The 26,822-nt window shown below is 51.8% G+C and overlaps 12 protein-coding genes across 12 annotated transcripts; 6 read left to right on the top strand and 6 right to left on the bottom strand.

The window, feature by feature from the left end:
- Nucleotides 1–322: 322 nt before the first annotated feature.
- On the bottom strand, nucleotides 323–2,371 carry APUU_10541S (ankyrin repeat and BTB/POZ domain protein; the record flags this gene model as incomplete). Its single annotated transcript, XM_041701941.1, has 3 exons — nucleotides 323–1,913; nucleotides 1,987–2,072; nucleotides 2,138–2,371. 3 exons carry the CDS (start codon nucleotides 2,369–2,371, stop codon nucleotides 323–325), a joined length of 1,911 nt encoding a protein of 636 aa, XP_041549907.1.
- A 616-nt stretch (nucleotides 2,372–2,987) lies between these two features.
- On the top strand, nucleotides 2,988–5,232 carry nimA (serine/threonine protein kinase nimA; the record flags this gene model as incomplete). The annotated part of the gene is made up of 3 exons (XM_041701930.1): nucleotides 2,988–3,039; nucleotides 3,107–3,159; nucleotides 3,217–5,232. The coding sequence occupies 3 exons, from the start codon at nucleotides 2,988–2,990 to the stop codon at nucleotides 5,230–5,232; spliced, it is 2,121 nt and encodes a 706-aa protein (XP_041549906.1).
- A 950-nt stretch (nucleotides 5,233–6,182) lies between these two features.
- On the top strand, nucleotides 6,183–8,581 carry APUU_10539A (CeGAL family transcription factor; the record flags this gene model as incomplete). The annotated part of the gene is made up of 5 exons (XM_041701918.1): nucleotides 6,183–6,281; nucleotides 6,346–6,437; nucleotides 6,496–7,476; nucleotides 7,544–8,285; nucleotides 8,351–8,581. The coding sequence occupies 5 exons, from the start codon at nucleotides 6,183–6,185 to the stop codon at nucleotides 8,579–8,581; spliced, it is 2,145 nt and encodes a 714-aa protein (XP_041549905.1).
- Nucleotides 8,582–8,672: 91 nt separating this feature from the next.
- APUU_10538S (uncharacterized protein) lies at nucleotides 8,673–10,320 on the bottom strand (the record flags this gene model as incomplete). The annotated part of the gene is made up of 2 exons (XM_041701907.1): nucleotides 8,673–10,040; nucleotides 10,102–10,320. The coding sequence occupies 2 exons, from the start codon at nucleotides 10,318–10,320 to the stop codon at nucleotides 8,673–8,675; spliced, it is 1,587 nt and encodes a 528-aa protein (XP_041549904.1).
- A 450-nt stretch (nucleotides 10,321–10,770) lies between these two features.
- APUU_10537A (glycoside hydrolase family 32 protein) lies at nucleotides 10,771–12,776 on the top strand (the record flags this gene model as incomplete). The annotated part of the gene is made up of 2 exons (XM_041701896.1): nucleotides 10,771–12,298; nucleotides 12,361–12,776. The coding sequence occupies 2 exons, from the start codon at nucleotides 10,771–10,773 to the stop codon at nucleotides 12,774–12,776; spliced, it is 1,944 nt and encodes a 647-aa protein (XP_041549903.1).
- An 860-nt stretch (nucleotides 12,777–13,636) lies between these two features.
- On the top strand, nucleotides 13,637–14,433 carry APUU_10536A (uncharacterized protein; the record flags this gene model as incomplete). Its single annotated transcript, XM_041701885.1, has 5 exons — nucleotides 13,637–13,657; nucleotides 13,731–13,769; nucleotides 13,817–13,932; nucleotides 13,979–14,087; nucleotides 14,149–14,433. The coding sequence occupies 5 exons, from the start codon at nucleotides 13,637–13,639 to the stop codon at nucleotides 14,431–14,433; spliced, it is 570 nt and encodes a 189-aa protein (XP_041549902.1).
- Nucleotides 14,434–14,572: 139 nt separating this feature from the next.
- On the top strand, nucleotides 14,573–15,812 carry APUU_10535A (uncharacterized protein; the record flags this gene model as incomplete). Its single annotated transcript, XM_041701874.1, has 4 exons — nucleotides 14,573–14,598; nucleotides 14,651–14,797; nucleotides 14,851–15,091; nucleotides 15,141–15,812. 4 exons carry the CDS (start codon nucleotides 14,573–14,575, stop codon nucleotides 15,810–15,812), a joined length of 1,086 nt encoding a protein of 361 aa, XP_041549901.1.
- Nucleotides 15,813–16,324: 512 nt separating this feature from the next.
- On the bottom strand, nucleotides 16,325–18,872 carry APUU_10534S (uncharacterized protein; the record flags this gene model as incomplete). Its single annotated transcript, XM_041701863.1, has 4 exons — nucleotides 16,325–17,435; nucleotides 17,497–17,609; nucleotides 17,662–17,694; nucleotides 17,763–18,872. The coding sequence occupies 4 exons, from the start codon at nucleotides 18,870–18,872 to the stop codon at nucleotides 16,325–16,327; spliced, it is 2,367 nt and encodes a 788-aa protein (XP_041549900.1).
- Nucleotides 18,873–19,982: 1,110 nt separating this feature from the next.
- Nucleotides 19,983–21,821, bottom strand: APUU_10533S (uncharacterized protein; the record flags this gene model as incomplete). Its single annotated transcript, XM_041701852.1, has 4 exons — nucleotides 19,983–21,090; nucleotides 21,147–21,395; nucleotides 21,440–21,596; nucleotides 21,644–21,821. 4 exons carry the CDS (start codon nucleotides 21,819–21,821, stop codon nucleotides 19,983–19,985), a joined length of 1,692 nt encoding a protein of 563 aa, XP_041549899.1.
- A 604-nt stretch (nucleotides 21,822–22,425) lies between these two features.
- APUU_10532A (uncharacterized protein) lies at nucleotides 22,426–23,487 on the top strand (the record flags this gene model as incomplete). The annotated part of the gene is made up of 2 exons (XM_041701841.1): nucleotides 22,426–23,327; nucleotides 23,376–23,487. The coding sequence occupies 2 exons, from the start codon at nucleotides 22,426–22,428 to the stop codon at nucleotides 23,485–23,487; spliced, it is 1,014 nt and encodes a 337-aa protein (XP_041549898.1).
- Nucleotides 23,488–23,777: 290 nt separating this feature from the next.
- Nucleotides 23,778–24,440, bottom strand: APUU_10531S (cupin domain-containing protein; the record flags this gene model as incomplete). Its single annotated transcript, XM_041701830.1, has 2 exons — nucleotides 23,778–24,113; nucleotides 24,183–24,440. 2 exons carry the CDS (start codon nucleotides 24,438–24,440, stop codon nucleotides 23,778–23,780), a joined length of 594 nt encoding a protein of 197 aa, XP_041549897.1.
- A 569-nt stretch (nucleotides 24,441–25,009) lies between these two features.
- APUU_10530S (FAD-binding oxidoreductase) lies at nucleotides 25,010–26,778 on the bottom strand (the record flags this gene model as incomplete). Its single annotated transcript, XM_041701819.1, has 5 exons — nucleotides 25,010–25,274; nucleotides 25,347–25,723; nucleotides 25,774–26,171; nucleotides 26,226–26,442; nucleotides 26,500–26,778. The coding sequence occupies 5 exons, from the start codon at nucleotides 26,776–26,778 to the stop codon at nucleotides 25,010–25,012; spliced, it is 1,536 nt and encodes a 511-aa protein (XP_041549896.1).
- Nucleotides 26,779–26,822: the final 44 nt, after the last annotated feature.

The raw sequence follows: 26,822 nt of genomic DNA, 5'->3' as shown, positions 1-26,822 counted from the left end.
TAGTGTGCCTTTAGAATTGACTTGAACTAGGCAATTTTTCGAACTGATGTTGCTTGTAATGAGGTGCAGTCAACTTGAATAGTGAAATCTGGATTAAACCATATGTATATATATATTAAGTGGTGATGATGTGTTGTTTGCCAGAAAGCTCAGAATTGTATTGTGTACTGAAATATCCAATGTACCGTGTTCTACCGGTTTCTATGTGTTTTTATCTTCATTGGAGCCATATGTATGTATATATATATATATATACCCTGCGTTAGGTCGTCAATCGTCAACTCGTGGTGTTTTGTAGATACCATTCGGGTTTCGTAGCCGTCTATGCGTCCAAGTTCAAGCTCTCCAGAATCTGGTCAAGCTTCTCCATCAAAATCTGATAGTTTATTGCGTCTTTGCTGAATTCATCTTCCGCAATCGCACCGTCCAAGGTCCTGATGACGGGGCCATGACTATGTCCGTTCGGGGCAGCCACGAGAGCTGGAGGTTCAGGATATCGTTCGCCATCAGCCTGTGGATGACCATTTGACGTGATATGAATTTCTTCGACTCCACTGGCGAGCTTGTCAATGTCTTCGGCACCAACCTTTTGGTCCACAGCTTGCGGCTGTGCCGTTTCCTCCATCATCTCTTCAATTCCAGCATCGTCAAACCGCAGCCTAAACCGCTCGTTGAGATAAAACCGGATATCATCTAACAACTCAATAGAATCGGTCTCTTGTCGTCCCTGTATACGGGATGCTGATTCCTGGATCAGCTCTGCAAATTCTGGTGAATCTATATATGCCTCGAGACGGTAGGCCAAATAGCGAGCAGTGAATTCTTCTAGCCGCTGAACTCGGGTCATCCACCCGGCACGGATAATGCCGTAAATATCAATATCGTCGTCCACGTCTCCCTTAGTCCTCGCGGCTTCTGCTTGAGACATGCTACCACTGCCGAGCGTACTAATCAGAACGGCGGCCTTGGTTTTGAGCTTCTCGATGAAGAGCATATCCGCCGCGAATAGCACTTCAACAGCAATATCAAGTGGGAAATCTGCTCTTTCCGTGTAAAGAAAAGTCAATATAATTTCCAGCACGTCTGGTGAGCAATCGACCGGAATGATGTGCAAATGTTCCTTCATGTGGGCTTCGCGGAAGGGTGAATTGAACATGGTCTGAAAGAACTCGGATCGCAATAGCATTGCCCGATGACAGGGAAACAGAACCGACTTTTGTGAAGGACTAACAGCTTCAGAAGCTCCAGTAGTACCGGTAGTTTCACAGTCAAGGTCGTCCTCGGGGAGCTCGTCGGCCTGCAGCAACACATCTGCAAAGATCGGGTTGTTATGATCCCATTTCACATCACCGACCTTGGACGTCTCGACCTCTAGTTTATGCTTGAGAACATTTCCTCGGAACCATCCTTCGAGCTGGTCTCGCCCCCGCGCAATCTCTGTCGTTCTCCTTTGGCGTGCCAGCCTTCTATCACCCGCGTCGATTATGCTGTCCACCAGACTGCTAATTTCCAAGTATTTGGCAATCTTGTCGATCCCAGCAAAGACCTCAGATTCAGTGAATCCTGTCCCGGGGCCGCTTCTTAAATCCCGAGGAGGCTCTCCCAGGTATAGGTATTTGATCGCCGTGCCAAAGGCTTGTGGTGGGATAGTACTGGGGAGCTTCCATGTTGTTGTTTCGGGAGAATCTTGTAATTTTTTATGGAAATATGGCGATCGAGCGGCCAGAATGAATTTGTGCAAGTATAGAGTTTCTTCCCCAGTAGCCACTTCTATATCTGACGTTTTTGGCTGTTCCCGCACCAGAAGCGAAGCTGCATGGGCAGCAAGAGGCTGGAGAGGATCGGTGGATTTTGAATAATCGTATTCGAGCAGCAGGTTCCTTATGCGGTCGTTCAATGCGTTATACAAGCATCTGTTGAGAGACGGCTTAAGTTAGCGGGGACACTGGGCATAACCGGACCAAAAGTAATATTGGTTAAAAGCACCTTTCACCTTGGAAGGTATCTCGTTCACATAGAGCACCGGACTCTAGGAGTAGCTGGGCGACCTCGTAGTGGCCACAAAGACTCGCCTAAACGCTCACCAGTTACCACTTGACCCAATGTCGACGGCACCGACAACACGGGAGTCACTAACCAAAATCAAGGGGGTGTAATCATAATGATCCCGTGCATTGATATTGACCCCCTCAGTGATTTTCTCTTGACAAACCTTAAGGTCCCCCTTACGACAAGCCTCGCAGAGCTCCCGAAACGGCTCGCTGAGGTCGAGAGGGTTGTCGTCGATAATAGTGCCCTCCTTGATCAGCTTCTTCTCATTGTGAAGGCTGATTTCCAATTGATCTTTGCGCAGAACTGTGTTCTCTTCCATTGTGAAGAAGTTGCGTCTTGCTCGATGGTGGCGGAGGACTCTTGGATAAGAACAAATGCGGGACCAGACGATCGCGGGCTTGCTTATCGATAAGCATGGTCACATGACAATTTGACGTGGGCCTGTTTGGATCATCCTTGGAGGATCCCTTGGTAAGGACAAGATGGCAAATCTATCGCATCCATTATATTGTAAAGTACAGATGTACCAGACCAATAATTGGGTCCCTGAAGACCGCAGTGGAAGTGCAAGAAGGGATGCAGAAATGTGCTATTGAAGGTCCGGAGGGATGAACGGGTGATCTCCGCTAACACCGCCCGGGGACTCACCGCCTGCTAGATGTAGATAGGGCCGTGGCAGCGCGCGGTTGCTCAGCAACAGGATCCGCTCTAAACATTCGCTTCCCTCCACGCCGTTCCATACCGTGACTTCTCGAAAGCTTCAACCTTCTCCATGACACAATTCGAGCTCTGAAACTACTAACATAACAGGCATCACCACATCCGGAACGAGTCGTAAATGAGCCAGGACCCCCTCTTGTCCATTCCTCTCTTATTTTTCTTTTTAATTACCTACATCCCACCTAGCGACACTCGATTCCTCCTAAGCAGCCGCAATGGCAATCGCACTCGCCGAGGCAGACAAGTATGAGGTGCTGGAGAAAATTGGTAATTGCTTCCGTCATTATCTGTGAAGGATGTTGTTGGAACCGTCGTTCTAATGATCGCTGTTTAGGTTGCGGTTCTTTCGGGATCATTCGCAAAGTGAAGCGGAAAACAGATGGCTTCGTATGGCAACCCGTGAACGCTTGTGCTACCAGATTACTTACAAGAAGCCCGTCTTAGGTACTCTGCCGTAAAGAAATCAACTACATCAAGATGTCACAGAAAGAGAGGGAGCAGTTGACGGCCGAATTCAACATCCTGAGCTCTCTTCGACACCCAAACATCGTTGCCTACTACCACCGCGAGCACCTCAAAGCAAGTCAGGACTTGTACCTTTACATGGAGTACTGCGGTGGCGGGGACCTTAGCATGGTCATCAAGAATCTGAAGCGAACTAACAAATACGCTGAGGAGGACTTTGTCTGGCGCATCCTGTCCCAGCTCGTAACCGCCCTATACCGCTGTCATTACGGTTCAGATCCGGCAGATGTCGGCTCAAATTTGCTAGGACCTGCTGCAAAACCATCTGGCCTCAAAGGAAAACAAGCTCAGATGACCATTTTACATCGTGACCTGAAGCCCGAAAACATCTTCCTGGGGTCAGACAACGCTGTCAAGCTAGGTGATTTTGGCCTGTCCAAATTGATGCACTCTCACGACTTTGCCTCAACCTATGTGGGAACCCCGTTCTACATGTCGCCGGAGATATGCGCGGCGGAGAAATACACATTGCGTTCGGATATTTGGGCCGTTGGCTGTATCATGTACGAACTTTGCCAGCGAGAGCCACCTTTCAATGCGCGCACGCACATTCAGCTCATCCAGAAGATCCGCGAGGGCAAGTTTGCCCCACTGCCTGATTTCTATTCCTCAGAATTGAAGAATGTTATCGCGAGCTGTCTCCGCGTCAACCCCGACCACCGCCCCGATACGGCTTCTCTGATTAATACGCCCGTCATTCGCCTGATGCGTAAGGAGGTGGAGCTTAGCAGCATATCCAGGGCGGTACGGAAGCGGGAAGAAGCCACTCTACAAAAGGCAAAGGATGTGGAGCAAAGTTTTGCTAAGCTCGAAAAGGAGAAGCAGCAAATTCGAGCCGACCTTGAGAATTCCATTCGGCGGGAGTGGGAAGTGAAGGCGAGGTTGGAGATTGACCGCCAAGTCCAAAGCGAGTTGGACAAACTCCGCAAAAGGTTTGAATGTGAGGTCCAGGACCGCGTTTCCCAAGAAGTCGAAAAGCAAAGACGAACTGTCAATTTCCGCGAGGATGTCAGCCTTCATTCTAGCGCCCACGGTTCCCAGACTTCTACTAGCAACAGTGACGACTCAGACTACCCTTCAAGTACAGACATCAGTCAGTTGTCGATTGAGTCGCCCTCGAGCAGGGGTAGCCGACCCCAGAAGAAGGAGTCACGTACTCCGTTTACCCGCTCGAAAACGGTTGTTGATTCACCAATGGACGTTCAGATGGCTGAGCCATCTCCCATATCGATCGCGTCCCTTTCTTTGTCTCCACGGCGCACCTCAAACACATATTCAGGCAAAAATATCTTTGCTGAAGGAGAAAGGAAGCGACCCAAGTTCGAACCAACCATGACATCGGACGATGAAGACGACACACCGGAACTTCCCTCGCCTACTCGCCCGAAGGTCAAACCTGATCCTTTCAAGGCTCCATCTCGCCCTCTCCTCCGTCAAAACACGACCGCATTAATGCAGAAGCTCAGCACCCAGCCTCCCATCTTCCCTGCGAACTCATCAAGACTACCCCAGGTCTCAGGCTCCGGCCAGCCTGATGACCGTCGGAGGGAATCGAAGTCGCGGTCACCCCATCGGCGGTTGTCGAAGATTCCATCGTCGGCCAACCTGGCTGCTGATGCGGGATCACCGACTCGCAAGAGTGCCATGAAAACGAGCCCGACCAAGTCGAGCGGTGGTGGCGAAGAGATGTTCAAGGCTGTAATGCAACGTAACATGGGCGGCAGGACGCTGGTGGAGCTCGCTCAAGCACGCGCAGGAGGCCGTCCGATGGATGAAGTCAAACGCTGCGCCAGCGACCCGCGGGTCGGCGCCTGTGCTGCCCCATTGAAGTCTTCTTCTGATCGTGAACCTCCCGCGGTCTGGGACCCAGAACGGGATGAAATGCCGAGCCCCTTCCTGGCGAGAGGAAGAAAGGTGATTCGCAACTTGAGGTAAAGCTCGCCTCGGACCTGCCCTACGTTTGGGCGCGTCACTCATTTTACGACGATGCATAATCCTGCAAAACAGCTGCAACTTTTGGATATGCGGCCGGTGTGATATCCTCCTTTTGACGGTTGACCCGCAAAAGGCATTTGAAAAATTTCTTGGGGGTTTTATTGGCCGAGGCTTCTGAACCCCCCCTCGACAATATAATAATTAAGTCATTTCTTGGAGTTAAGGTTGGGTGGTATACATTCTGAGAGCGAAAGACCATGCAAGGCATGGGCACTGATGCATTTCCTTGCGCTGCTGCATCTTTGTTGAGACTTGTTCTTTCCTTCCCTGTTAATCATCCCAGCACACTTTCTTTTGTTTAATGCAGTGATGACCTTTCTACCCTTGTTTTGCCTGTACTGTACAGCCACTTGCATCTGATTTGAGCCCAGTTCCATGCTCTCGTTGGGGGTAAGATTTCCAGAACCTGGTTGATCGAGCTTCTTTTCTCAAGTGACTACTGGGTGACGCGTCCGTTCGTTTAGATTTTCTTGTTTCCTAATCTTTTCCCCCTCTTCTTGTCCACCGGTGTTGAATGGGCGGCGTTTATACTATGGATCCTGGATCTTGGATTAGTGGTGTTTCCTGGGGAGTTGATGTATGTATGTACAGAGTGTACCTATGCATACTGGATTTCAGTCAAATAGATCATTTTGAGAACCAGCCAGTATCTTAAGCCTCATAGGGCCCATACATACCGGAAGTACCGGAGTAGTCCATGGTCGACCCCAGATAAAGCGGCCAGGACTAATCCACGATAGGCTAGCGTCAAACGCCTGGGGAAGTCACCTGATTTGGGTTTCTCCGGACGGCGTCACTGTCAGTGTGACTTGCAGGAGATGTTGGCATTGGCCGCAATGACCGGCGTCTGAGACATCCGACCAAGTATACCAATGTTGTGACTGCTGGAAATGGGCCCTCCATCCAGCCATACCCGCAGCCCCAGCGCGCAATCGCCTGCAAAATGCGCCACCCGAGCCTGCGATCAATGCAGGCTGCGCAAGACGAGGGTAAGAGACCCGCCTTTATACATGCGCCAACCGCGTGGGGCATCGCTTAGAAAGATGTATACAGTGCAGTCTATCTCGACCGTGCGGACTATGTGTTTCAATGGGATTTGAGTGCACATTTCTAAGACCGCAGAAGAAACGAGGGCCCCCGGCACAGTAAGTCTAGCATTTCCTTGTATTCTGCTGGAGAGCAGGACGGGCTAATACTGGAAAGTCGGGTGTCACAAATCCGACAGCAGCAGGATCAGTCGAGGAGGTCTGGAAGTAGGGCTGATTTGGCCTTTTTGACAGAGACTGAATCCCATGCTCCGCCTACTGTCTCGTCGATGAGTCCAAATCCACTGGAAGCTGCAGCTGGAGGCCAAGTCCTCTTACCGCAATCGGAACAGCACCAGTATAGTGACCCGGCTAGAAAGGACTACGACAATGGCCTCTTGGGTAGCGGCGCTCCTGCTGCACCGGCTTGGAATGGGGCCACTGACCTCGAGTACTGGCTGCCGGACAGCTTCAGCTCACAGACATATCCATCTTTCGGCTTCCAGGGAAGCAATATCTTCGTCAAACAGAGTCTACCTCCTATAGTTGACGAGAACGTTGAAGTTGGACTCGGCAATTCAGCGTCGTTTATGCCAAATGACAATCTCATGGGCGTGCGCCACGCGGGGGATGTCGGTACACTGCAGACCGAATTTTGGCCGTCATATATAAACGAGCCCAGTATCATCCCCTGGATAGACGTCTATTTTGACCGACTGCACCCGACTCTCCCAGTTCTCAACAGGTCGTCCCTCTTCACGCGGATCGTCCAACAAGAACACCGCCGCAATCCCCAATTCGGCGCAATGATTCTTTCTCTTTGCGCCTTTTCACTCACGCAGCCGATAGATATCAGCGAACGCCCGACATCGTCATCGCGTGCGGACCAGGCCAAAGTGCTAGTGACCGAGGCAACGCGAATGCGAACGTCGTCCGACTTCGGCGAGAATCCGTCCATTGAAGCCGTCTTATCCAGTTTCTTTTTATTTGGGTATCTATTCGGAAGCAATCAGCATAATGCAGCCCGGCTCCGGCTTCGAGAAGCCATGGATCTCGCGTCGACTTTAGGACTGAATAATCCGGCGACATATGCCGACTGCTCCACGGAGGAGAAGGGGTTGTGGCTGAGGACGTATTTGGTTTTATCGGTGACAGAAAGGTGCCCCTCCTCATTTATAAGTGGTATTTACTACATTCCCAGTCGGAGGACTAACCAGCGGAAACAGAGCCTACGCACTCCAGCGCCAGCACCCCATAAGCTTCACAGGCCGCCCGCTCGACATCATCCGCGCAGCCGACGAAATCCGAAACGCAACGCAGTGCCTAGTCTCCGGCATCATCGTGCATACGGAAAAGGACGCCGCGGGAATGATGGGTCTCGCTCTGCTAATGGAGATCTTTGACGCCATTGACGAGGATATCCTTATTTGCTGGAACGCGAGGTGCAATGTCTCGACGAAGCACGGGGACGGGGAATGCCACATACTGACCGAGGCGAAGGCGCTGAGCATATACCAGAATTTGGCGAGGGTTAGTGATGCAAGTCGGTATAGGTGCGGTGGGAGGAATAGCGATCGGTTTGAGCCGGAGTTTTTGGACGAGAGTCGACGGTACAGTGGGGATGATAATAATAACGATGACCAGACAACTAGCACGAATACGCCGCAGCGTGTCTCATCAAGAGGAAATGGAGAGGGGGAGGATAGGGAGGATATTAACAACGAAGCCCGAATCTTACGAGACTTTGTGTTTCTCTCAGAGACACAGTGTGCTGATATACTGGTGACGCAGAAATGGGTCCAGGACCGACTATGGAATTTGTGTTTCAGCCATGGACTATTATCATCCCAACCGAAACCCCTACATCCCGGACTCAGTTTCGGCTATGCACAGAAGAATGCCGAAAAGGCACTGCGACTATGTCGGTTGCTACGGATTAGTGCGCTTGAAGCGCATGGGGTTGGAATTGTGAGTATACCACTACGCTACTACATGTATGCTTTCCACTAGGAGTATTTCACTAACAGTCGCAGATTGAGAAACTGTACAACATCGCTACTAGTGCGCTCTTGACGGCACATAGTGATCCGGCTCGTGCAGAGGGTGGTTTACAGATGTCCGAGTCAATGCGCGCGCTCGCAGGCCATTATATGAAGCTCATGCAGACGCTGCGCGGCGGAAACCACCCTTACGTCGCTCAGTATAAGGCGCATCTTGCGTCTTTTGGCTGGGTTGAAGGTAGCCATGATAATGGATGGGGATAAGGTTACGATTATGATTCATAGTGTACATATATATATTCAGTATAGCAAGTATAGCAAGTATAACCAGTACAAGTATATATACAAGTTCTACTCACGCCGCACTCGCATCTTTCGACGCAGCAGGCTTCGCCCCCGTGCTAGTCTGGTATGCTCGCCATTTCCACATCGGAATCTTAGCATCATACATCTCGTCGACTTCTGCAAACGTCCGCCCCTTCGTCTCGGGCATATAAAAGTACACAAACACCAGAACGCAAGCCATACAGCCCGCAAACACCAGGTACGTCTTCGCACCGAGGTTCGCCGCATCCGCGGACGTAAGCTGGGGCACCGCAAACGTCGTGATCACGGCGCTGGTCTGCGCGCACGCAATCGTATACGCCATGGTATGGTTCCGTAGCTTGGGGGTCGCGATCTCGGTGGGCATCAGCGCGGATAGGGAGTAGAAGCCGGCGCCCCAGAAGAAGTTGAAGATGAAGCCGAGGGCGGCGATTGCGAGGACGATGCTTGTGCTCTTGTCTGTGTAGAAGGCGAGTGCGCCGGCGGCGATGTCGATGAGGAGGAGGACGGTCATGCCTACGAAGGCGGTTGGGCGGCGGCCGGCGCGGTCGATGACGAGGGGGGCGGCGATTGTGCCGGCGAGTGTGCAGCAGGAGGCGATGACGGTGAAGGTGAATGCGTCGCCGACGCCGATCTGGGTCAGGAAGACGGTTGTGTAGGTGGTTGAGAGGATGATGCCGGAGATTTGGTTGAGGGAGTAGAAGGAGCCGGCTGTCAGGGTGCGCTTGAGGTTTGCGCGGTCGAAGATCTCCCAGAAGCGGATGTTTGCTGAGAGGGCGCGCTCGTTCTCCTCGCAGGCTTGCATGACGCGCAGCTCGTCCGCAACTTGGAAGTCTGAGAAGCCGCGTAGTTTGCGTAGGTTGGTGTGGGCTTCTGTAGCGCGGCCTTTGCTGATGAGCCACTGCGGGCTTTCGGGGAGGGGGATGGTCACGATGAGGATCAGGGCTGGGAGGGCGCATTGGATCGCCAGCGGGATCATGTACTGGCGTCTGTCGGAGAGCTTCTGGGTGGCGTCAACGGTGACGGTTGATATGACGCCGGCCACCATGGAGAGGATGTTGATGGAAGTCACGCTGCGGCCGCGCATCGAAGGGGGAACGACCTCTGAGAGATAGAGCGGCGCGGTGGCATTGGCAATCCCGATGGCAATGGCGTTCAGGAAGCGGCCGACGACAAACTCCGCGACGTTTCTGGCGAAGAGCTGTAGAAAGCCGCCTCCAATGGAGAGGATGTATGCGCCGATGAGAGGCCACTTGCGGCCAAGATGGTTGTTCAGCGGCGATGCGAGCACGCCGCCAAGGATGGAGCCGACAAGAGGGACGGAGAAGATCAGGTTTTGGTTGCGAGCAGTCAGGACGAGAGAACCGTCGACGGGGTTGGGGCCCTGGAATGTTTGGACCTGGTGGTGGTTAGGGCTTGCACTGGATGCTGTATAGAGAGATATAGAGAGGGGAGCGTACAAACTCGCTGAGGGCTGCCAGAGGAGAGATGACCTTGTCGTCGAAGCCAAAGACAAACGAAGCAGACCCAAAGGAAATACAGGCCAGGATCAGCAGCGCATTGACAGCGCCTTTCTCCGGCTCTGGCTGGCTGTCGGGGGCTTCAACGCCGTCGATATGCCAGCTCTGCGCAGGCTTCTCAGCGGTAGCCATGTCGTGGTCAACTTTCTCAGACGCCATTGTATGAGAGCAGCACTGCAGATATTTCAGATATTCCGGCAATTGCAAAGAGCACGAAAATGGCCTTGCTTCGTCTTGAGCAGAGGCCTTGAACACAGCCTTTCCGACATCAGGGCACAGTCTTTTTATAAGACCTGGGGGACGAGCACTCCGGGGTCAGGCCGCACCGGGGTGAGTCCTCGTGGCTCTCTGGATCCCCAATTTCTCCGCAGAATTACTGGAAATCCGGGCTGTTTCTCCGGCAATGCTCCGTCCCAGATCTGCTCATCGGCCGCGTGGTTCTCGGCTTCTGTTCGGCGTCAGTCTGGTCTATCGGTTTCTCCTGTATTTCTCCGAGATGGAACCGATAACAGACATCATCCTCACCGATATGTATCTCTCCTTCAATCCGGCTGTATCTTTCCCTCAACTTCCAGATGCCTGCTTTTTTTGTTTTTCACGGCTGTCACAATGTCTGTTACCACACAATTGGCCCCCCAGCTGGCTGAATCCAACACCACAGCCACCACCACCACCATCCCAGCACCTAAACCAAGTCCTGCCATTTCAAAAGAACACCCTGATCTTCAATCTCCCGCCTTCACCAGATGGAGACCATCATACCACCTCCTAGCTCCCCACGGGTGGCTCAACGACCCCTGCGGTCCCGGCTACGACCCATCCACAGACAAATACCATCTCGCCTTCCAATGGAACCCCAAAGACAACGACTGGGGCAATATATCCTGGGGCCGCGCAACGTCACACGATCTCGTCTCGTGGGAGGTTGACCCGAATCCATGCCTCGTCCCTTCAGCTCCCTATGACTTCAAGGGCATCTTCACGGGCTGCTTCCAGCCAACGAACATAGACGGACAGGTTGATGGTACGCTCATGTACGTTTATACGTCGGTTAGCAAGCTGCCTATTCACTATACCCTGCCTTATACACCCGGGTGCGAAACACTGAGCATCGCGCTATCCCGCGACGCTGGACGCACCTGGGACAGATATCAAAACAACCCTATCCTGGACAGACCCCCGCCCGGCGTGAATGTAACGGGCTGGCGAGACCCGTATCTATTCTCCTGGCCCTCTGCACCGGAGACGGTTAGGACCCGCGCGCAGAATGCGGCTGGCTCGAGAGATGTCATGTACGGCTTCATCTCGGGTGGGATAGTCGGGCAGACCCCGACGATATTCGTGTACGCTGTCCCGCGAAATGGTTTGAGCAAGTGGACATATATTGGAAACTTGCTGGATGTTGGATTGAACCTGGTGCCGTCGTGGTGGACTGGTGATTTCGGCGTGAACTGGGAGGTTACGAATCTGGTGACGCTGAGAGACGACGAGGGCGTTTCGCGGGATTTCCTCATTATGGGTGTTGAGGGATGCATTCCAGCAGAAATTGGAGACAAAGACAACAACAGGAAGACTGTTGCGAAGGATCGAAGGATCCATAGGTCCCAGTTGTGGATGTGCATCAGTAACAACGAGACCTCATCTTCAGCGCTAATGCAGTATGCCTACGGTGGGATCTTCGATAGCGGACTCTTCTACGCCGCGAATTCATTCTGGGACCCTGCTACACAGAAACAGGTGTTGTTTGGCTGGATCACGGAGGAGGATCTGCCGGACGATATTCGCAGAGAGCAGGGGTGGAGTGGGCTGATTTCACTGCCGAGGGTTATGAAGCTGCAGACTATCCACCGGGTGAAGAGGGCGCGATTGACTGCATTGAGTAATATTACTTCGATTGAGGTGACACCTGATGATCATGGTTCGTATACAGTGCGGACTTTGGGGGTTACTCTTGATCCGCGGGTGATGAAGTTGCGTGAGGGCGCGAAGGAGAGCACACTTCGTGATTTGGCGTTGGGGCATAGAAATGGAGAGCATATGCATGATCATATTGAGCTCAGCACAACGAGGTGGGAAGTTGAAGCTGAGATTTCGGTTGGCAAAACCTGTACGAGCGTTGGGCTGGAGATTCATCACGGTAAGTGCCCTACTTGCTTTCAGTTATACCAGGACCATCTCTAACAGATTGTATCCATATAGAAGACCTCAAGACCGTTCTATTCTGGGATCCAACACCCGAAACATTCCAAATCGACCGGCCGGATTTCCAGAATACACGACACCGCGGAATCAATCATGATCCTGAAACCGCCCCCCATACTTTATTCACATATAGTTCGGGACAGGGCTTGTCTGATGCTGAAGAGGTGGAAGAAACACTGCGCATCCGAGCACTATTCGATGCAAGCGTGCTCGAGGTCTTCGTGAACGAACGAACGGCCATATCAACTCGGATATACAATGCCAGAAAGACGGACTCTGGCCCTACTAGCACTACGATACAATTCTTTGCTGAATCGGCTGTAAGTGAAGGGAATGAGGATACTGTGGCGAAACTTCTTCACGCCACAGCCTGGGATGGACTCACTGGGAATAGAGATAGACAATCACCTTAGATACCTGCTAACCTGTTAAGAAATTTGTGACTGTACATACTAGACGGACCTATGCTATAAACAGACGTGGCGTTATTCAATATAAAGGCAGTTAATATAGAGTTAATCATATGTCGGCCCGACATACTAAATAACCTGCATTGCCCAGCTATTTTGATTCAAATCACATCTAACTCCCCCGATATCTCCCCGCTGCGTACCTGTTAAATGCCGAGGACTACGCCTCTGTCTCATGTGCCCTATACATGGTCAGACTATAGTCATAATCCATTGCTCCGTTCCCCCATCCCCGCCCCGGAAGATATCGCCTATTAGAGCTAGGCATCATAGGCATTATAATATCTAAATTAACAAAGAGTAATATAGTGCCTGTGATCTCTGCAGGACCGGATCCCGGCGGCAATCCTGCAGCGGCCATGCATACTTTGTGAGGAACAACCAGTTTGGCTCGATGAGCCGATAGGTCTCAGGCTCTCCGGCAAATTTATAAACTAGAAGACCTCCTAAATGTATGCTTAGCATTGAAACCGGATTGGTCATAAGCGTGGACAATAATTGCCAACCAAGATTGCAATTACTGTAACCTCCAGCGCCAGTATCAGCCCATTTTCCAAGACTTCTGCGGGGGTTACTCTGGGGAAATGGATATAAAAGGGCCATTTCCAATGTGAAAGATAATGATATATTAGGTGTAACAGTGGTTATTACATAGGAATCCAGCTCTGGGTCTATAGCCATGCGACTCTCTATCTTGACAGCCCTTTTGGCTCTGGCTGGGAATGGCGCACTGGCGTTGGACGCGGATGGCTGGCGCAGCCAGTCTATCTACTTCCTCTTGACGGATCGATTTGCTCGGACTGATGGATCGACGTCTGCTCCTTGTGAGCTTAGCCAAAGGGTCGTTATTCTTTTCTTGCCCTTATCCTTTGTCGTCTTGTAGCTGACTGAGTACAGGCATACTGCGGTGGTAGCTGGCAAGGGATTATAAACCAAGTATGTCAAAGACCCTTTATGGTGTTTAATGATCTGACCATCGTTAGCTTGATTATATCCAAGACATGGGATTCACTGCAATTTGGATCACACCCATCACCCAGCAGATTCCCGAGACGACTGTCTTTGGAACGGGGTTCCACGGTTATTGGCAGAAGAATATGTATACTACCTTCTGCATTGCCGATGCCTGAGCTAAGAAGACAAAGATATAACGTCGAGTCCCACTTGGGGACAGCGGCCGACATAAAGGCGCTATCCAAGGCCCTTCACGACCGCGGCATGTATCTCATGCTTGACGTCGTGGCAAACCATATGGTACTATATTAATTGTCCATTAACAGCTTTTATCTGTCGTCTTGTTGTTAACTGTTGAAAGGCCTACGCCGGTCCGGGGGGATCAACCGACTTCAGCATCTTCACGCCCTTCAATTCAGCGTCTTACTTCCACTCGTACTGCCCGATCAACAACTACGACGATCAATGGCAATCCGAGAACTGCTACCTGGGGGACAACTCAGTCTCGCTGACCGACCTGGAGACCCAGAACTCCGAGGTCCGCAGGATCTGGTACGATTGGGTCAAGGATATTGTTTTAGAGTACTCGAGTAAGCTGCCGTCAGTCATCAAAGACGGTTGGTTCTCAGGATTAACAGGGAAATAGTTGACGGACTACGCATCGATACTGTCAAACATGTTGAAAGGACTTCTGGCCAGGTTATGTCCAGGCAGCAGGTGTATATGCCGTAGGTGAAGTCCTCAATGGCGATCCAGCGTACACATGCAGCTACCAGGCATCGATTATGGACGGGGTCATGAACTATCCGGTGTATGCGACTGCATTCCGTTACTTTAAAGATGAATACTAACTTAGGGTCTAGATATTACCCTCTCCGCGAAGCCTTCAAATCTTCTAGCGGAAGCATGGGCAACTTGTATAACATGATCAACTCCGTTTCGTCGAACTGTAGAGATCCCACTTTGCTGGGGAGTTTTATCGAGAATCATGATAATGCCCGATTCGCAAGGTACGCCATCATAGCTCTCCAAATCTGGGAAGATACGGTACTAACAGCCCCAGTTACACCAAAGATATATCCCAGGCCAAGAACGTCCTTGCTTTCATCTTCCTGACGGACGGAATCCCAATCGTCTACGCCGGCCAGGAACAGCACTACGAGGGGGGAGAAGATCCGTATAACCGTGAGCCTGTCTGGTGGTCTGGCTACTCAACCCAGTCCGAACTGTACCAGTTCATTGCTGCGACGAATAAGGCCCGCAAGCTGGCTATTGATAATGATTCGGGCTATGTTACATCCCGGGTACGCCTCCTTTCTAGCTTGAATTATGCCATGCTAACACTTGCAATAGAATACACCATTTTACAGCGACACCAACCACATAGCCATGCGCAAAGGCTCCCAAGGCTCACAGCAGGTTATCACGCTGCTCTCAAACTACGGCTCCAGCGGTAGCTCGTATACATTCGACCTAAGCAACCACGGCTACTCATCCGGTTCGAAGCTCGTGGAGCTGTATACTTGCTCCTCCCTCCAAGTCGACTCGAACGGTAACATCCCCGTGCCTATGTCGTCTGGACTTCCGCGCGCGCTTGTCCCTGCTGCCTGGGTGTCTGGGAGCGGCCTGTGCAGTAGTACGCCGACGAGTACGCTTACGACTACGACTGCACCGCCAACAGAGACGGCTTGTGCGTCTGGGACGGCGATGGCGACGGCTTTGCCGATTGTGTTTGAGGAGAAGGTGCAGACGGTCTACGGGGAGGATGTATATATTGCGGGGTCTATAGCGCAGCTTGGGAGCTGGGATGTCGATAAGGCGGTTAAGTTGTCTGCAGATGCGTATACGGCTGCGAACCCGCTTTGGACTGTGACTGTAACTTTGCCTGTTGGGACGAGCTTTGAGTATAAAATTTTGAAGAAGACGGGTGGGAGTGTTGTTTGGGAGAGTGATCCGAATCGACAGTATACGGTTCCTGGGGGGTGTGAGGGGGAGAAGAAGACGGTGGGAGGGTCCTGGAAGTGAAGAGTAGTTGTCTTGGATACGGGTGTTGTATCAAAGCTATAAGAAGATTTGGAATATTTGGGGAGGTTGGAATTTATAACTAGGAGGAAAGTAGGATGTCATATATGTAAATATGCAGAACAAAACAGCCTGACGTATATTATGGGAAATGCAACGATATATGGGTTTCCAACACAATTCCAAATGAAAACTGACATATTGATTGTTTGTGATTCTTTCTGGTCTATACTCAGCCTCACACGCTGTCATCGAATTGTAACGCACGTGGGTGGATAGAAATAATATATGTTCAACGGGGAGTTACCCCACGTGCGAAGCCCTAATAAAGGCCATAGTGGTATGGGACCAGTATCTGCGTATGAGCCACAACATGTAAATAGAGTGCAAGAATCAAGTGTATTAACCGAGACTGTCTTGCCTTGTCTATTGGCGTCCCTAATAGATGAACCGGCTGTATATTATACCTGAGTTATACCTGATCCATCAGAATCTCTCAACAACTAGAAGCATGCCTAGAAAGCCGCCTTCCCCCAGCGCTGCGCCATATTTAACATCTTCTGCTGAATCCCCATAGTGAATTTCGTTTGCACATCTGAATCCAGCACACGAGCACAATGGTGTATAATGTCCACCGGGACATGCAAAGAAACAAGCGCACCGCTTGTATCAGAGAACATGGGGAGAAGCTCAGACCGATGGTCCAAGTATGCCAGAATAGAAGGATGATCCGGCGGCAGATCGTCAAGTATCACCGTCTCTCCATGAGTCTGGCCTTTGGTATCGGTGGTGTTATCCAGGGAATTTGCCCACGCGACCAAGGCCACTCGGTATACAGCGCCAGCCCACCAGACAGGCCTGCTTGGTTCCGGCGTGCTGCGAACAAGACGCAAGACCTGGCCACACTGGACGTATATATCCCGTGTGTTCTCTAGGTGGTATGGATGTTTCCAGGGAGCGGGTCCTGGTTTTGCAATTCGCGATCCGGGTTCGATGCGCGCCATCCGCTCTATCTCTGGGAAGCTGACCATGGTATTGAGCATGACCAGATGGTAGAGGATCATGTTAGCGCTGGAAGCACGGGAGTCACTATCCGGCATGGATGGGGATGAGCCCGGCGAGCAGTCGTCTATAGAACTAGACATAAAGTGTGTTCTGGCCAGTGTATACCACTTATTCAGGAGCTCCTGGGCCTCCTGGAATTGGACGGAGAGGAGGACGAGCGATGTCTGTCCGACAGCTCTGTGGCGTTCACCCTTGCTCGGGATTGGGATTCTGTCTACGCTGCAACGCAGATGGGCTACTGTGTTTTGGAGGTAACAGAGCAGTAGTCGTAGGGATGTCGGCGAAACGTGGCGAATGTCGCGGACGTCGTTGGTTTCTCGAAAATATCGGACATATTCGTTGAGGGGTGGGGGGATGGGAGCGTCACGTTGATCTGCGAGTGTGATATGATCTGATGGGTGTGATATCCCCTGCATCCAGCGTTTCGTGGACTTCAGACCTGAGGTGATATCTCCGCTTGGTATTGGGACGTCGAGGTTGGTGATGGAGAGATAGGATGTGGGTGGGATGTCTTGGGATAGGCATATCTCGTGGTCGAGAATGAGCCATGAGTATGTGATTCTGCAGTCAGTATCAGCAGGGCTAGAAAGTCGTAGTTAACATTTCATAAATGAGTAGCCACCTATTTTTCCTTTCATTCTCCTCCCATACTTGGCAGCACTGGGCGACATCCTCTGCGGACTTTAACCTGGCCAGTTGGGTCTCTCTGCTCTGGAATCCTGCCTGGGAATGCATCTATAGACACAGTCAACACCAATAGCCAAGGGGGAAGTTCAATATCACCCACCTCAAGAAACATCGCCTTTTGGCATATCGAAATCTAAAAGGAGACAAATAATCCAATGATCAGCATAGCCATCGCAGCTGCAGAAATGATACAAAACTCACATCCATCTGCCACTTATCACCACTCCAAACCGCCACAATCGTAAGTAACAACGCACACTCCAGCACCTCAGGATCCAGCGCCAGCTGCACATCCTGCTCAATCTGTCTGCGTAGAGAAATCCGACATATCTCAACCAGGCCATGCGCCATTTGGTTGTGTGTTTCGCCGGCTCCAACCGTCATGGCTCCAGCCGCTAGCATGAGCAGGAGGAATATGCTGGGCAGAATGGGACGTCGACTACTCTCCATGCGCTTGCTGACGGTGCGGGATGCTGTTGTGATGAATGGGTAGTATGGTGAACATGCGGCGAGGCAGGATTGTAGTAGAGATTCTAGCACGAGGGGAGGCGGGAGGAGGAGGATGGATGATCCTCCAAATGCACTGAAATCAGGGTGGGAATGCCTTGATCCTGTATTTGTTCTGATGGCCAGATCTTGGAGACTGTACACATGTTGAGCCTCGTTGAAAAGGCCTTGCAGGACTGCAGTGAGCCGTTCCCTGGTGGTCGCGAGGAGAGGGGCCAGTTCTGAAGTCGATTCAGCCAGTCCGCTGATTTCGATCGGCTCGGTACAGTTTTCGAGCAATGTTCGGAGATGATTTACGTGGTGTGCAGCCGTGGGCGTGCATTCCCTTGACGGGACAATGGGATTGCATTTGAATATTGGCCAGCCGTCTAGGGCTTCGTGAGGTTGGATATCAGCCGCTTGGAGAGGCAATATATTGTCTTGGGATGCTCCAGCCGGAGTCAATGTAGGAAGTGAGTACGGTAAATCACTTAAAGAGCCGTCTGTATCTGTCAAGCTGGGCAAATAGGCTGTTGGCGATGCCATCCCTGGAAAAGGGCAGAAAGGGAAGTCCCCTGGGAGGAGATCCTCGAGTGCATAGCATCCTGGCCCTTCATCGGGACCCAGTGAGTAGATTCCACTTGAAGAAGATGCGGTAATAGGAGGCTCTGGAAGTGCAGGGACGTATAAGTCACCAGAACTGTCACCTAATAACGTCCAGTCCATATCCATATAGCTGTCCTCTGCCTGCAGCAGGGCCTGAGTTGAGAAATGGCTCTCACTGGCGAACGTAAAGGCTGAATCAGTATCCGAGCCCACGCTCATCCGTGTGCCATGGTGGCCTCTAGAACGAGGGCGCTTTCTTTTCAAATCGTTGCAACTGTGGTTCGAACGAGTATGTCCGTGTCCGTGGCCTCGACGGGGTGGCCTCGTTTCACAGACCAGCTTCCTATCCACACACCTGGTGCATGGTACCTACATTCAGAAGTGTCAGACATATTCAGTAACTAGTCGCTTCGTTCCTACCTTTCTATCGCATTTGGCTTTTGACCTGGCGCAGTGGGTACATGCCAGAACCGATTCAATGCGCGCGTCGGATGAATATGGGAATAGTGACATTGTGAGGATAGATAGTCTTTTGAGAAAAAAAAGAAATAATATGTCAGGAAGACTATAATATAGTTTACCAGAGCTTGTGGCGGCTGACTGAGACGAAGCTTGAACTGATAGATGGAGAAACAAACTCCGCCAATTCTCACGGCTCGCCATAGCTTCAAGTACTCAAGTTCTCCATAGCCAACGCCCGGCTCGGATGACCATCTGAACCTCCGAGAGCCTCGTCAGAAGGACAATTAGGCCAGACATCCAATGGTTAAGATACACGGTAAGTGCTGACGTGCAGGAGAGGTCAATCCTGAAGAAAGAACGGCCGGCCTTATTCCAGGGTTGCCAATCCGTCTAGAGCAGAGTCTGAAGATAGCATAACATGTCTACTGAGGCTTACGGTGCTGCTTCTTATTGAAGCTGGTTGTTGCAATCAAGACTGCAGGCAATCCAGCGGTGAAGAGATCTGGCCGGTTGCCTGGTGTGACCTGGGGCTTGCGAGGGCATGTTACAGCCTATGGCAGGTCGCTGGAGGAAGCATTGACTCGTCCAATGGATGGACCAGAGTATAGAACGAGAAGGGTTACTGATCAGCCTCCTAGCAGGAAGTGGCCTGATACCATTGCAGGGGGTGGTGGGACTATCGGTCTCCGACTGGACATGCAGGAGGAGTAAGCAAAGCAGAAGCATCTAGGACATTATATGGCATTCTTCAGGCATACTCGACGTTGTCCGCGGCATTTCACCCCTTTCATGTGGTCAATCCACTGCACGTAGAACTATATATAGGTCTTGACTCCTACATACATACTTGATGCCTACATACTCCGGTTACATCCCCCCAATCGCAGCAGAATTGAAGCTGATCTTGGTCCTCCTCAGAAACACCGCCAGAACAACAGCAACACACCCTGCAGTCAGATCCAACACAAACGCATCCGTAATGGCCCCTACAATCGCACTAAGCACATCCGACCTCAGCGCCTCATCCAAGGAATCCAGAAGCGCATGATTCGCGCCAGATATCAAGGCCTGGATACCATCCGCGCTCACATCCGGGAGCAGCGCACTCGCCTGCGTGGTTGCACGGTTCAGGAATAACGTATTCGCAATTGAAAGGGCAATCGCTGACCCGCCGACTTGTGCGCAGGTGATAAACCCCACAGCCATGGGGATCTCATTACCAGGAACGAGAGACTGCGCGACGGCGAATCCGGCTTGAGAGAAGACACCTGTGCCTATCCCGCCAACTACAAGTGCTCCGTAGATCTGGGCCTGGCTTGTTGAGAGTTCCGTGATTCGCAGGAGGACTCCGCCGACAATGACCAGGACCCCGCCGAGGAGGTACCAGGGCATATAGTAGCCCATTGCGGACATTGCGACGCCATTGACGAGGTTAAACACCACCAGCGGGACGATAAACGGGAGCAGACGGACTCCAGCATCCAGCGCGCTGTCGCCGCGCACGAACTGGAAGAAGAGCGGGATGAAGTAGATAGGCACGAAGCAGGATGTTCCGGCAGCGGCGGTCTCGATGAAAAGGAGGACCATCTCTTTGCTTTTGAGGTACTGCATGGGGAAGATCCGGGCCGTGTAGGTGGTGAAGACGGTGAAGCCCTGCTGGAGGAAGAATAGAGTGAACAGCACGCCGGAGCAGACGAACATGCCGATGATGCGCCTGTCGTCCCAGGCGTAGAGAACGCCGCCGAAGGATATTGCCATGATGCCGGAGACGTAGGCGCCGATGAAGATGATAGGGCCGAGCCAGTCGATCTCGGCCAGGCGCTCCTTGAGTGAAGCTCCAGGTCGGGGGTCGATGCTGGGGATCATGAAGAAGAATACCGGTGCGAATAGTCCGCCGATGCAGAGGTTGATATAGAACGCCCAGCGCCATGTTGCTGGACTGTCGGTGAAGGCTCCACCGATGATAGGACCAAGTCTGGGAAGTCAGCTTAAAGTACTAATAAATCAGTATCTCAGTATCTTCCTACGTACACAGTTCCAGTCCCCCAGACCATTCCCGTTAGTCCCATGTAGATGGACCGTTCCGATGGCGACGTGAGCATCGACAGAATCGTCATCACGCCGAGATACATGCCAGCGCCGCCGAGGCCACATATGGCACGGCCGATGATGAGACTGCTCATATTGGGAGCAGCACCGCAGACTGCTGAGCCGACCTCGAAGATGGCGGTGGTGATAATGTAGAGCCACTTGCAGTTGAATTGGCCGTATCCCTTGCTCCTGGTACCGTTAGATCTAGAATGGAAGATGGGAGAGCATCGTACCAGACAAGAAGCGTACTGGCAGCTCCAAGTAAAAAGGCCACGGACAGCCATGGAAGCATCGTGAGGTCGCCGAATTCATTGATGATTGCCGGCTGGACATCGGCCACTATGGTGTTGTCCAGGGCGAAGAGGAAGACGCACGAAAACACCGACAGCACTGGTTGAACCATTAGCCCTTGATCTACACATGTGGGATATATTTACCAACAAGCACCCAGGCAACGCCATGGACATCTCGCGGCGGCTGCGTAAGGCTCAGGGTGCGATGGATTGCCTCTGTTGAGCCATGCTCTTCCTTGTTCGTCACAGGGGCCTGCAAAGAAGGAGGCAGAGAAGAAGGCTGCGAGGCCGTGAAAGACGCAATGGCTTCAGTAGATGACATAGTGCAAAAACTTAAAGATTGTATTATCTGTTGTGGATAACAAGGGTCAGGGCTGCTTTATCGAAGGCTTTTATTACCACGGTGTTTCGGCCACGCTGTATGCAGTGCCCTGTGGAATCGGCACGGAGTAACACCAATACGATGCTTCACTCCTTCATTCACAGTCAGGCCAGCAGGGCAAACAAAGCATCGCCGTGTTGTCAGCGGCCGGAGGTTGACGGAAGTCAAGTCTGGTTGGAAACAAAGACATAAGCTAAGCCCACCTCAGACTGGCAGGGAACTGTATCGATCCTGGCTGATAGCACGCTAGATGTGTTTCATATAACCTGAAGCTTGCGAAGATACTCCTGTTGGCTTACTGTCGGTCCAAGCATCAGCATCGGAGTTAACTGGGACAAGGGGTGTTGGTGTTACACAAGTCTCACCACGGCTCACCACCTCCTCACCTCACCAGGCATTCCTATTCTTATTCACTTCTTTGTCTGCAGTCGGATGGATGTTCGTCCGCCGGGAGGTTTATTGCACCGTGCGTTCGGCTTTATAAAGGCATTTAATATTGGTTAGGCTCATCACTCATCTATCTGACTGACACCGACACGACATCATGGGTGCCATCTACAGCCGGTTCTTTACAAAACTCACTCTCCCTCCATTCTCTTCTCTCAATGGCAAAACCATCCTCATCACCGGCGGAAACACCGGTCTCGGTCGCGAAGCCGCCCGGCATGCCCTAACCCTCGGTGCCAACGTCATTCTAGGCGTGCGCTCTGTTTCCAAAGGCGACGAAGCAAAGAAAGATATCACATCCGGGATCGTCGCCGGCGACGCCCGAGTGCACGTATGGCCGATAGATCTGGAGTCGTTCGCCAGTGTCAAGGCCTTCGCCGGCAGGGCGCGCGAATACGTTGCCTCTGGGGGCCGGCTGGACTTTGCAATCATGAACGCAGGACTTGCATCGGTTGAATGGGCGACCACGGGAGATGGATGGGAACGAGGACTGCAAGTGAACGACTTATCGACTGCGCTGCTGAGTCTGGAGTTATTGCCGCTGCTGCTTCAAGCGAAAGAGCAAGATCCGGCGTCGCAGCCACACTTGACGCTCCTTGCGAGTGACATCCACAAGAATGCACGGTTTCCTGAGCGTGACACGGACAGTATACTGAAGTCGCTGAATAGTCAGGAGGAGTGGAAAACGTCGCAGACGCTGGGCGGTCCGACTGAGCGCTATGCAATCACGAAGCTGCTCGACATCTATATCACCAAGGAGCTTGCTCGGCTGGCGCCGCGAGACGAGAATGGCGATCCGCTTGTCATTGTCAACTGTGTGGCCCCGGGATTCTGCAAATCGAACCTGCTATCCAGGGAGGAGAATATCCCGCTCATGATCAAGATTGTGCAGGCGATTGTTGCGAGGACTATCGAGGAGGGGAGCAAAACACTTGTACATGCTGTGACGCAGGGACCAGAGACCCATGGGCAATGGCTCGAGGATCAGGTTATTAGAGAGTACGTTTTCATTGTCTGATACTATTGAACGCTTGCTAATATTGACAGCCCTGGAAACCTGGTGTCGGATCCTGACCTGGTCGTCGCAAGGGAGAAGCTGTGGAAGGAGATTGTTGCAGTCTTGAAGGAAGTTGACCCTGAGATCCGTACGGAGTACTGAGTGTGTATTGAGTATTTATGGAGTATTTCTTCGAGGGGTTTCTAGTTTAGGGAGCATGTTATGATTGTCTAAGACTGCATTTAGGAGTTAATCGGACTGCTTGAAGTCATCATAGGGCTGCCATAACCATAACATTCACTCAAATATAGCCTTTACCATAACTCGCTTCTATACTTCTATAATATAATCTAGACTATTTCTGTCTTATAAGTCAATGGAATGTTCTCAAAGCCATAGTTCAATTTCCCAGATATATCTAGAACCACCACCATCCATTTCAACAGACAACCCTAATGACTGCTCGGAAAATCCGCCTGCAGCTCATTAAGCTCGACCTTAATCTCCCTCCCATTAATCGGATCCAGTGGCTTACAATCCAACAAAACAAAAAGCATTCTTCCGGGCCGATCAGGCGAGAGATTGCGCCAGCGATGCACAGTCGCGCGCTGAACGAGCACATCGCCTCGACGCATGATCCGCTTCTCGCCACTATCCAGCTCAACCTCGAACTCGCCTTCAATGACAGTCCCGTAGTCCAGCGACATCGCGCGGTGCAAGGGCGACTCCACGCCCGGTGCGAAATCGATCATGCGCACGAGCGTTCCGCCGGGGACGTGGAGGCTGGGCTGGACAAATAAGATTAAGCACTGAGGTGGCACAGTCTAGGCGAAGTGAGAAGGAGAGAAGAAACTAACCTCGTTATCTCTGGCGAAAGCAATGTCCACCTCGTCGTTCAGTTCCACGGCGTCGCCGTGGGTGGTGTAGATGATGTTTTGGACGCCCCGGCCGTTGGCCATTAGGGCTTGGTGGTCGCCGTTGTCGGCTGGGAGGAAGATGCCCTCACCCTGCGCATTGTGGGTTGTGATGTACCGCTTGATATCCGGGAGTCCTTCGCCGGGGAATTTGGTGAAGGGGCCGGGGGTTGCGTAGATGTCTGCGGTGTTGTTGGACATTGTGGGCTGGGTTGGTTTATGGTGTTAGAGAAAGACCTAAGATGTTGGATGTGTCTATTCCTGGATACTCTTATATAGAACAAACTCTCAGGCTCTGAAAATAGAGCATCACTCCGTCGGGCCTCAGCCCATGGATGTACATCGGAGCTCCGGTCTGTGTTGGACTGAGTGCATTGGGGCAGAGTATAGCACTCCTGTGCTGACATCCGCTGCATCTCTCACTGCATTTCACGGACTCCGATCCTCGTATTGTATAACATTCTAATTCGAGCGACGGACGGACCTTCTCTGCCTTCAGTCTGATGTCATTGGAGTCCACGTTGCAGCAACTGTTATACTGTCGAAGGTGAGATGGCAGATTCACGGGTTTAATACGCTGCTCACTGTTGGACCTGTTATACACAAAACCCGAAAAGAGATAGAAAGACAGCAATCCAATTGACCAATTCTGTATATCATTCTATATATCATCTATTTCAATCTGAATAAAAGCCGACTAACAAAACGAGTGACAGTTCGCACCAAACTCCAAGCGGGATCTGCCCTAGTCAAACCACAGCAACTTCCTATCACTTTGAACCCCGAACAAGAGGGTTATAGTATCGAAAGATATTATTCGGATCATATTTCGCCTTCGCAGCCCGGAGTCTGTCTAGCCTCCACGGCTCAGACCCGTACACTTGCTCCAGAGGCTCGTCCCCAAAGGCGTAGTTGACATAGATATGCTCCTCCTGGCCTGGCTGGCCCTCGGCCCAGAGCCTCGAGATCTGCTTTCCGATAGCGATGGCCCGGTTGTCGAGGGAGCTGTCTGGCTCGTAGGTTATCAGGACATCACTAGGAGAGCTTGTTAGACTTTATTGCTATTGCGCCAGACGGATGAAAAGTAAGTATGAATGGGGTACACACCAAAGAAACCTATCCTCACGATGCGGAAACGCCGAGCTAGCTGGGTCAACAGCCTGCACGCCCTGCAGCGAGTATGCCTCGAAGACGACAATGGACTGGTTGTAGACCGGCTGCGCGGCCGTGACATTCGCAAAGTAGTCGTAGATCTGCCGGGTCGCGGTGATATTGTGCTCGAGGAGGCCAAAGGGGAATTGCATGTTGGTTTTACCGTGCTGGCACATGGGGCTGTGGACGCCTGTGCCTGTTGCGTCGGGGACATCGGGGTATGGGTGGTACTGGCCGGTTGAGACGACGGGGTCGAGCGCATCGTATGGCTGCAGGAATGGAGCGGCGTTCTCGGCGGTGCCGACGTAGTGGATGAAGAATTCGAGGATGGGCTATAATGTTAGTATACTACAGATTCAAGTATATAAGATGGTGGTTGTACCTCTGTTGTACTAAACTCGGCATTCCAAGTAAAGACACCATAGTTCATCAGCTCCACAGGGGCATCTTCAGCCATCTGCTGCGCATTGACAGTCTCAAACACCGACTCCAGTTTATCCTGCGTGAAGACGAACCGGTGGATATACCACTCGTCCACAGTGCGCGGGTGGATGTCGGCCTCGAAGCTGGTCACGATGCCAAAGTTGTGTCCTGCTCCGCGCATTGCCCACCAGAGGTCAGGATGGGAGCTGTTGGATACAGTCACAGTTGACCCATCGGCCAGGACGACGTTCATCGAAATTAACATGTCGATGATAAGACCGTAGAAGCCCTGGTAGCGGCCATGTCCTCCGCCGAGGGTTGGGCCCATGATGCCTACGCAGGCGCAGCTGCCGGTGCCTACGTAGTAAGCTGTTAGACGAAGCAGACGGAGATATAGGCGGAAATACTTACCAGCAACATATCCGGCGTCCCAGAGCGTATGAATGACCTGGTCGCTATAAACACCGCCGCCGAAGAATGCTGATTCTCCGTCTTGGGCGATTGTGATCTCATCCAGCTGCCGCAGGGAAATCTCGATCCCATTGCGCAGAGTGCCTAGTGTCTTTGGGGCGCCGTGGCCGGTATTGACTGCGAGGAAGGGGATACCATAGGAATTGGCGTACTTGACCTTGGGAATAGTTAGAATAAAGGTGAATATATAACAGCAACACAAGTATCAGCATACAATAACGGCCACATCGCCCTCAGTTCCGGCTTCCACCACAACGGTAAAGTCAGGGCTGGAATAGGACTGCCAGCGTGATGTGGCGTTTTCCCAGCGCTCGTCGCTATGCGCATAGATTGCAGCATCGGAGGACAGCATTGGGCCAAGCTGGGTGATTATACTCGTCGATGTAAGGTTATGCTGGGCAGGGGTGCGTGTCGCCACGTTGAAGGGGTATGGAAGAGCCAAGGTGGCTGCTGGCAAGGCAGCCAGCGCCAGGTACTTGAAGAATGATCTCATTGTAAGAAATAGGCTCTTGCTGTGTTGGTTTGAATTGTCCCGGT

The sequence above is a fragment of the Aspergillus puulaauensis genome, chromosome 1 (genome assembly GCF_016861865.1).
Source record: "Aspergillus puulaauensis MK2 DNA, chromosome 1, nearly complete sequence".
NCBI classification, from domain to species: Eukaryota; Fungi; Ascomycota; class Eurotiomycetes; order Eurotiales; family Aspergillaceae; genus Aspergillus; species Aspergillus puulaauensis.
The sequence above is the reverse complement of the archived record's forward strand: the minus strand, read 5'-3'. Positions and strand labels throughout refer to the sequence as shown.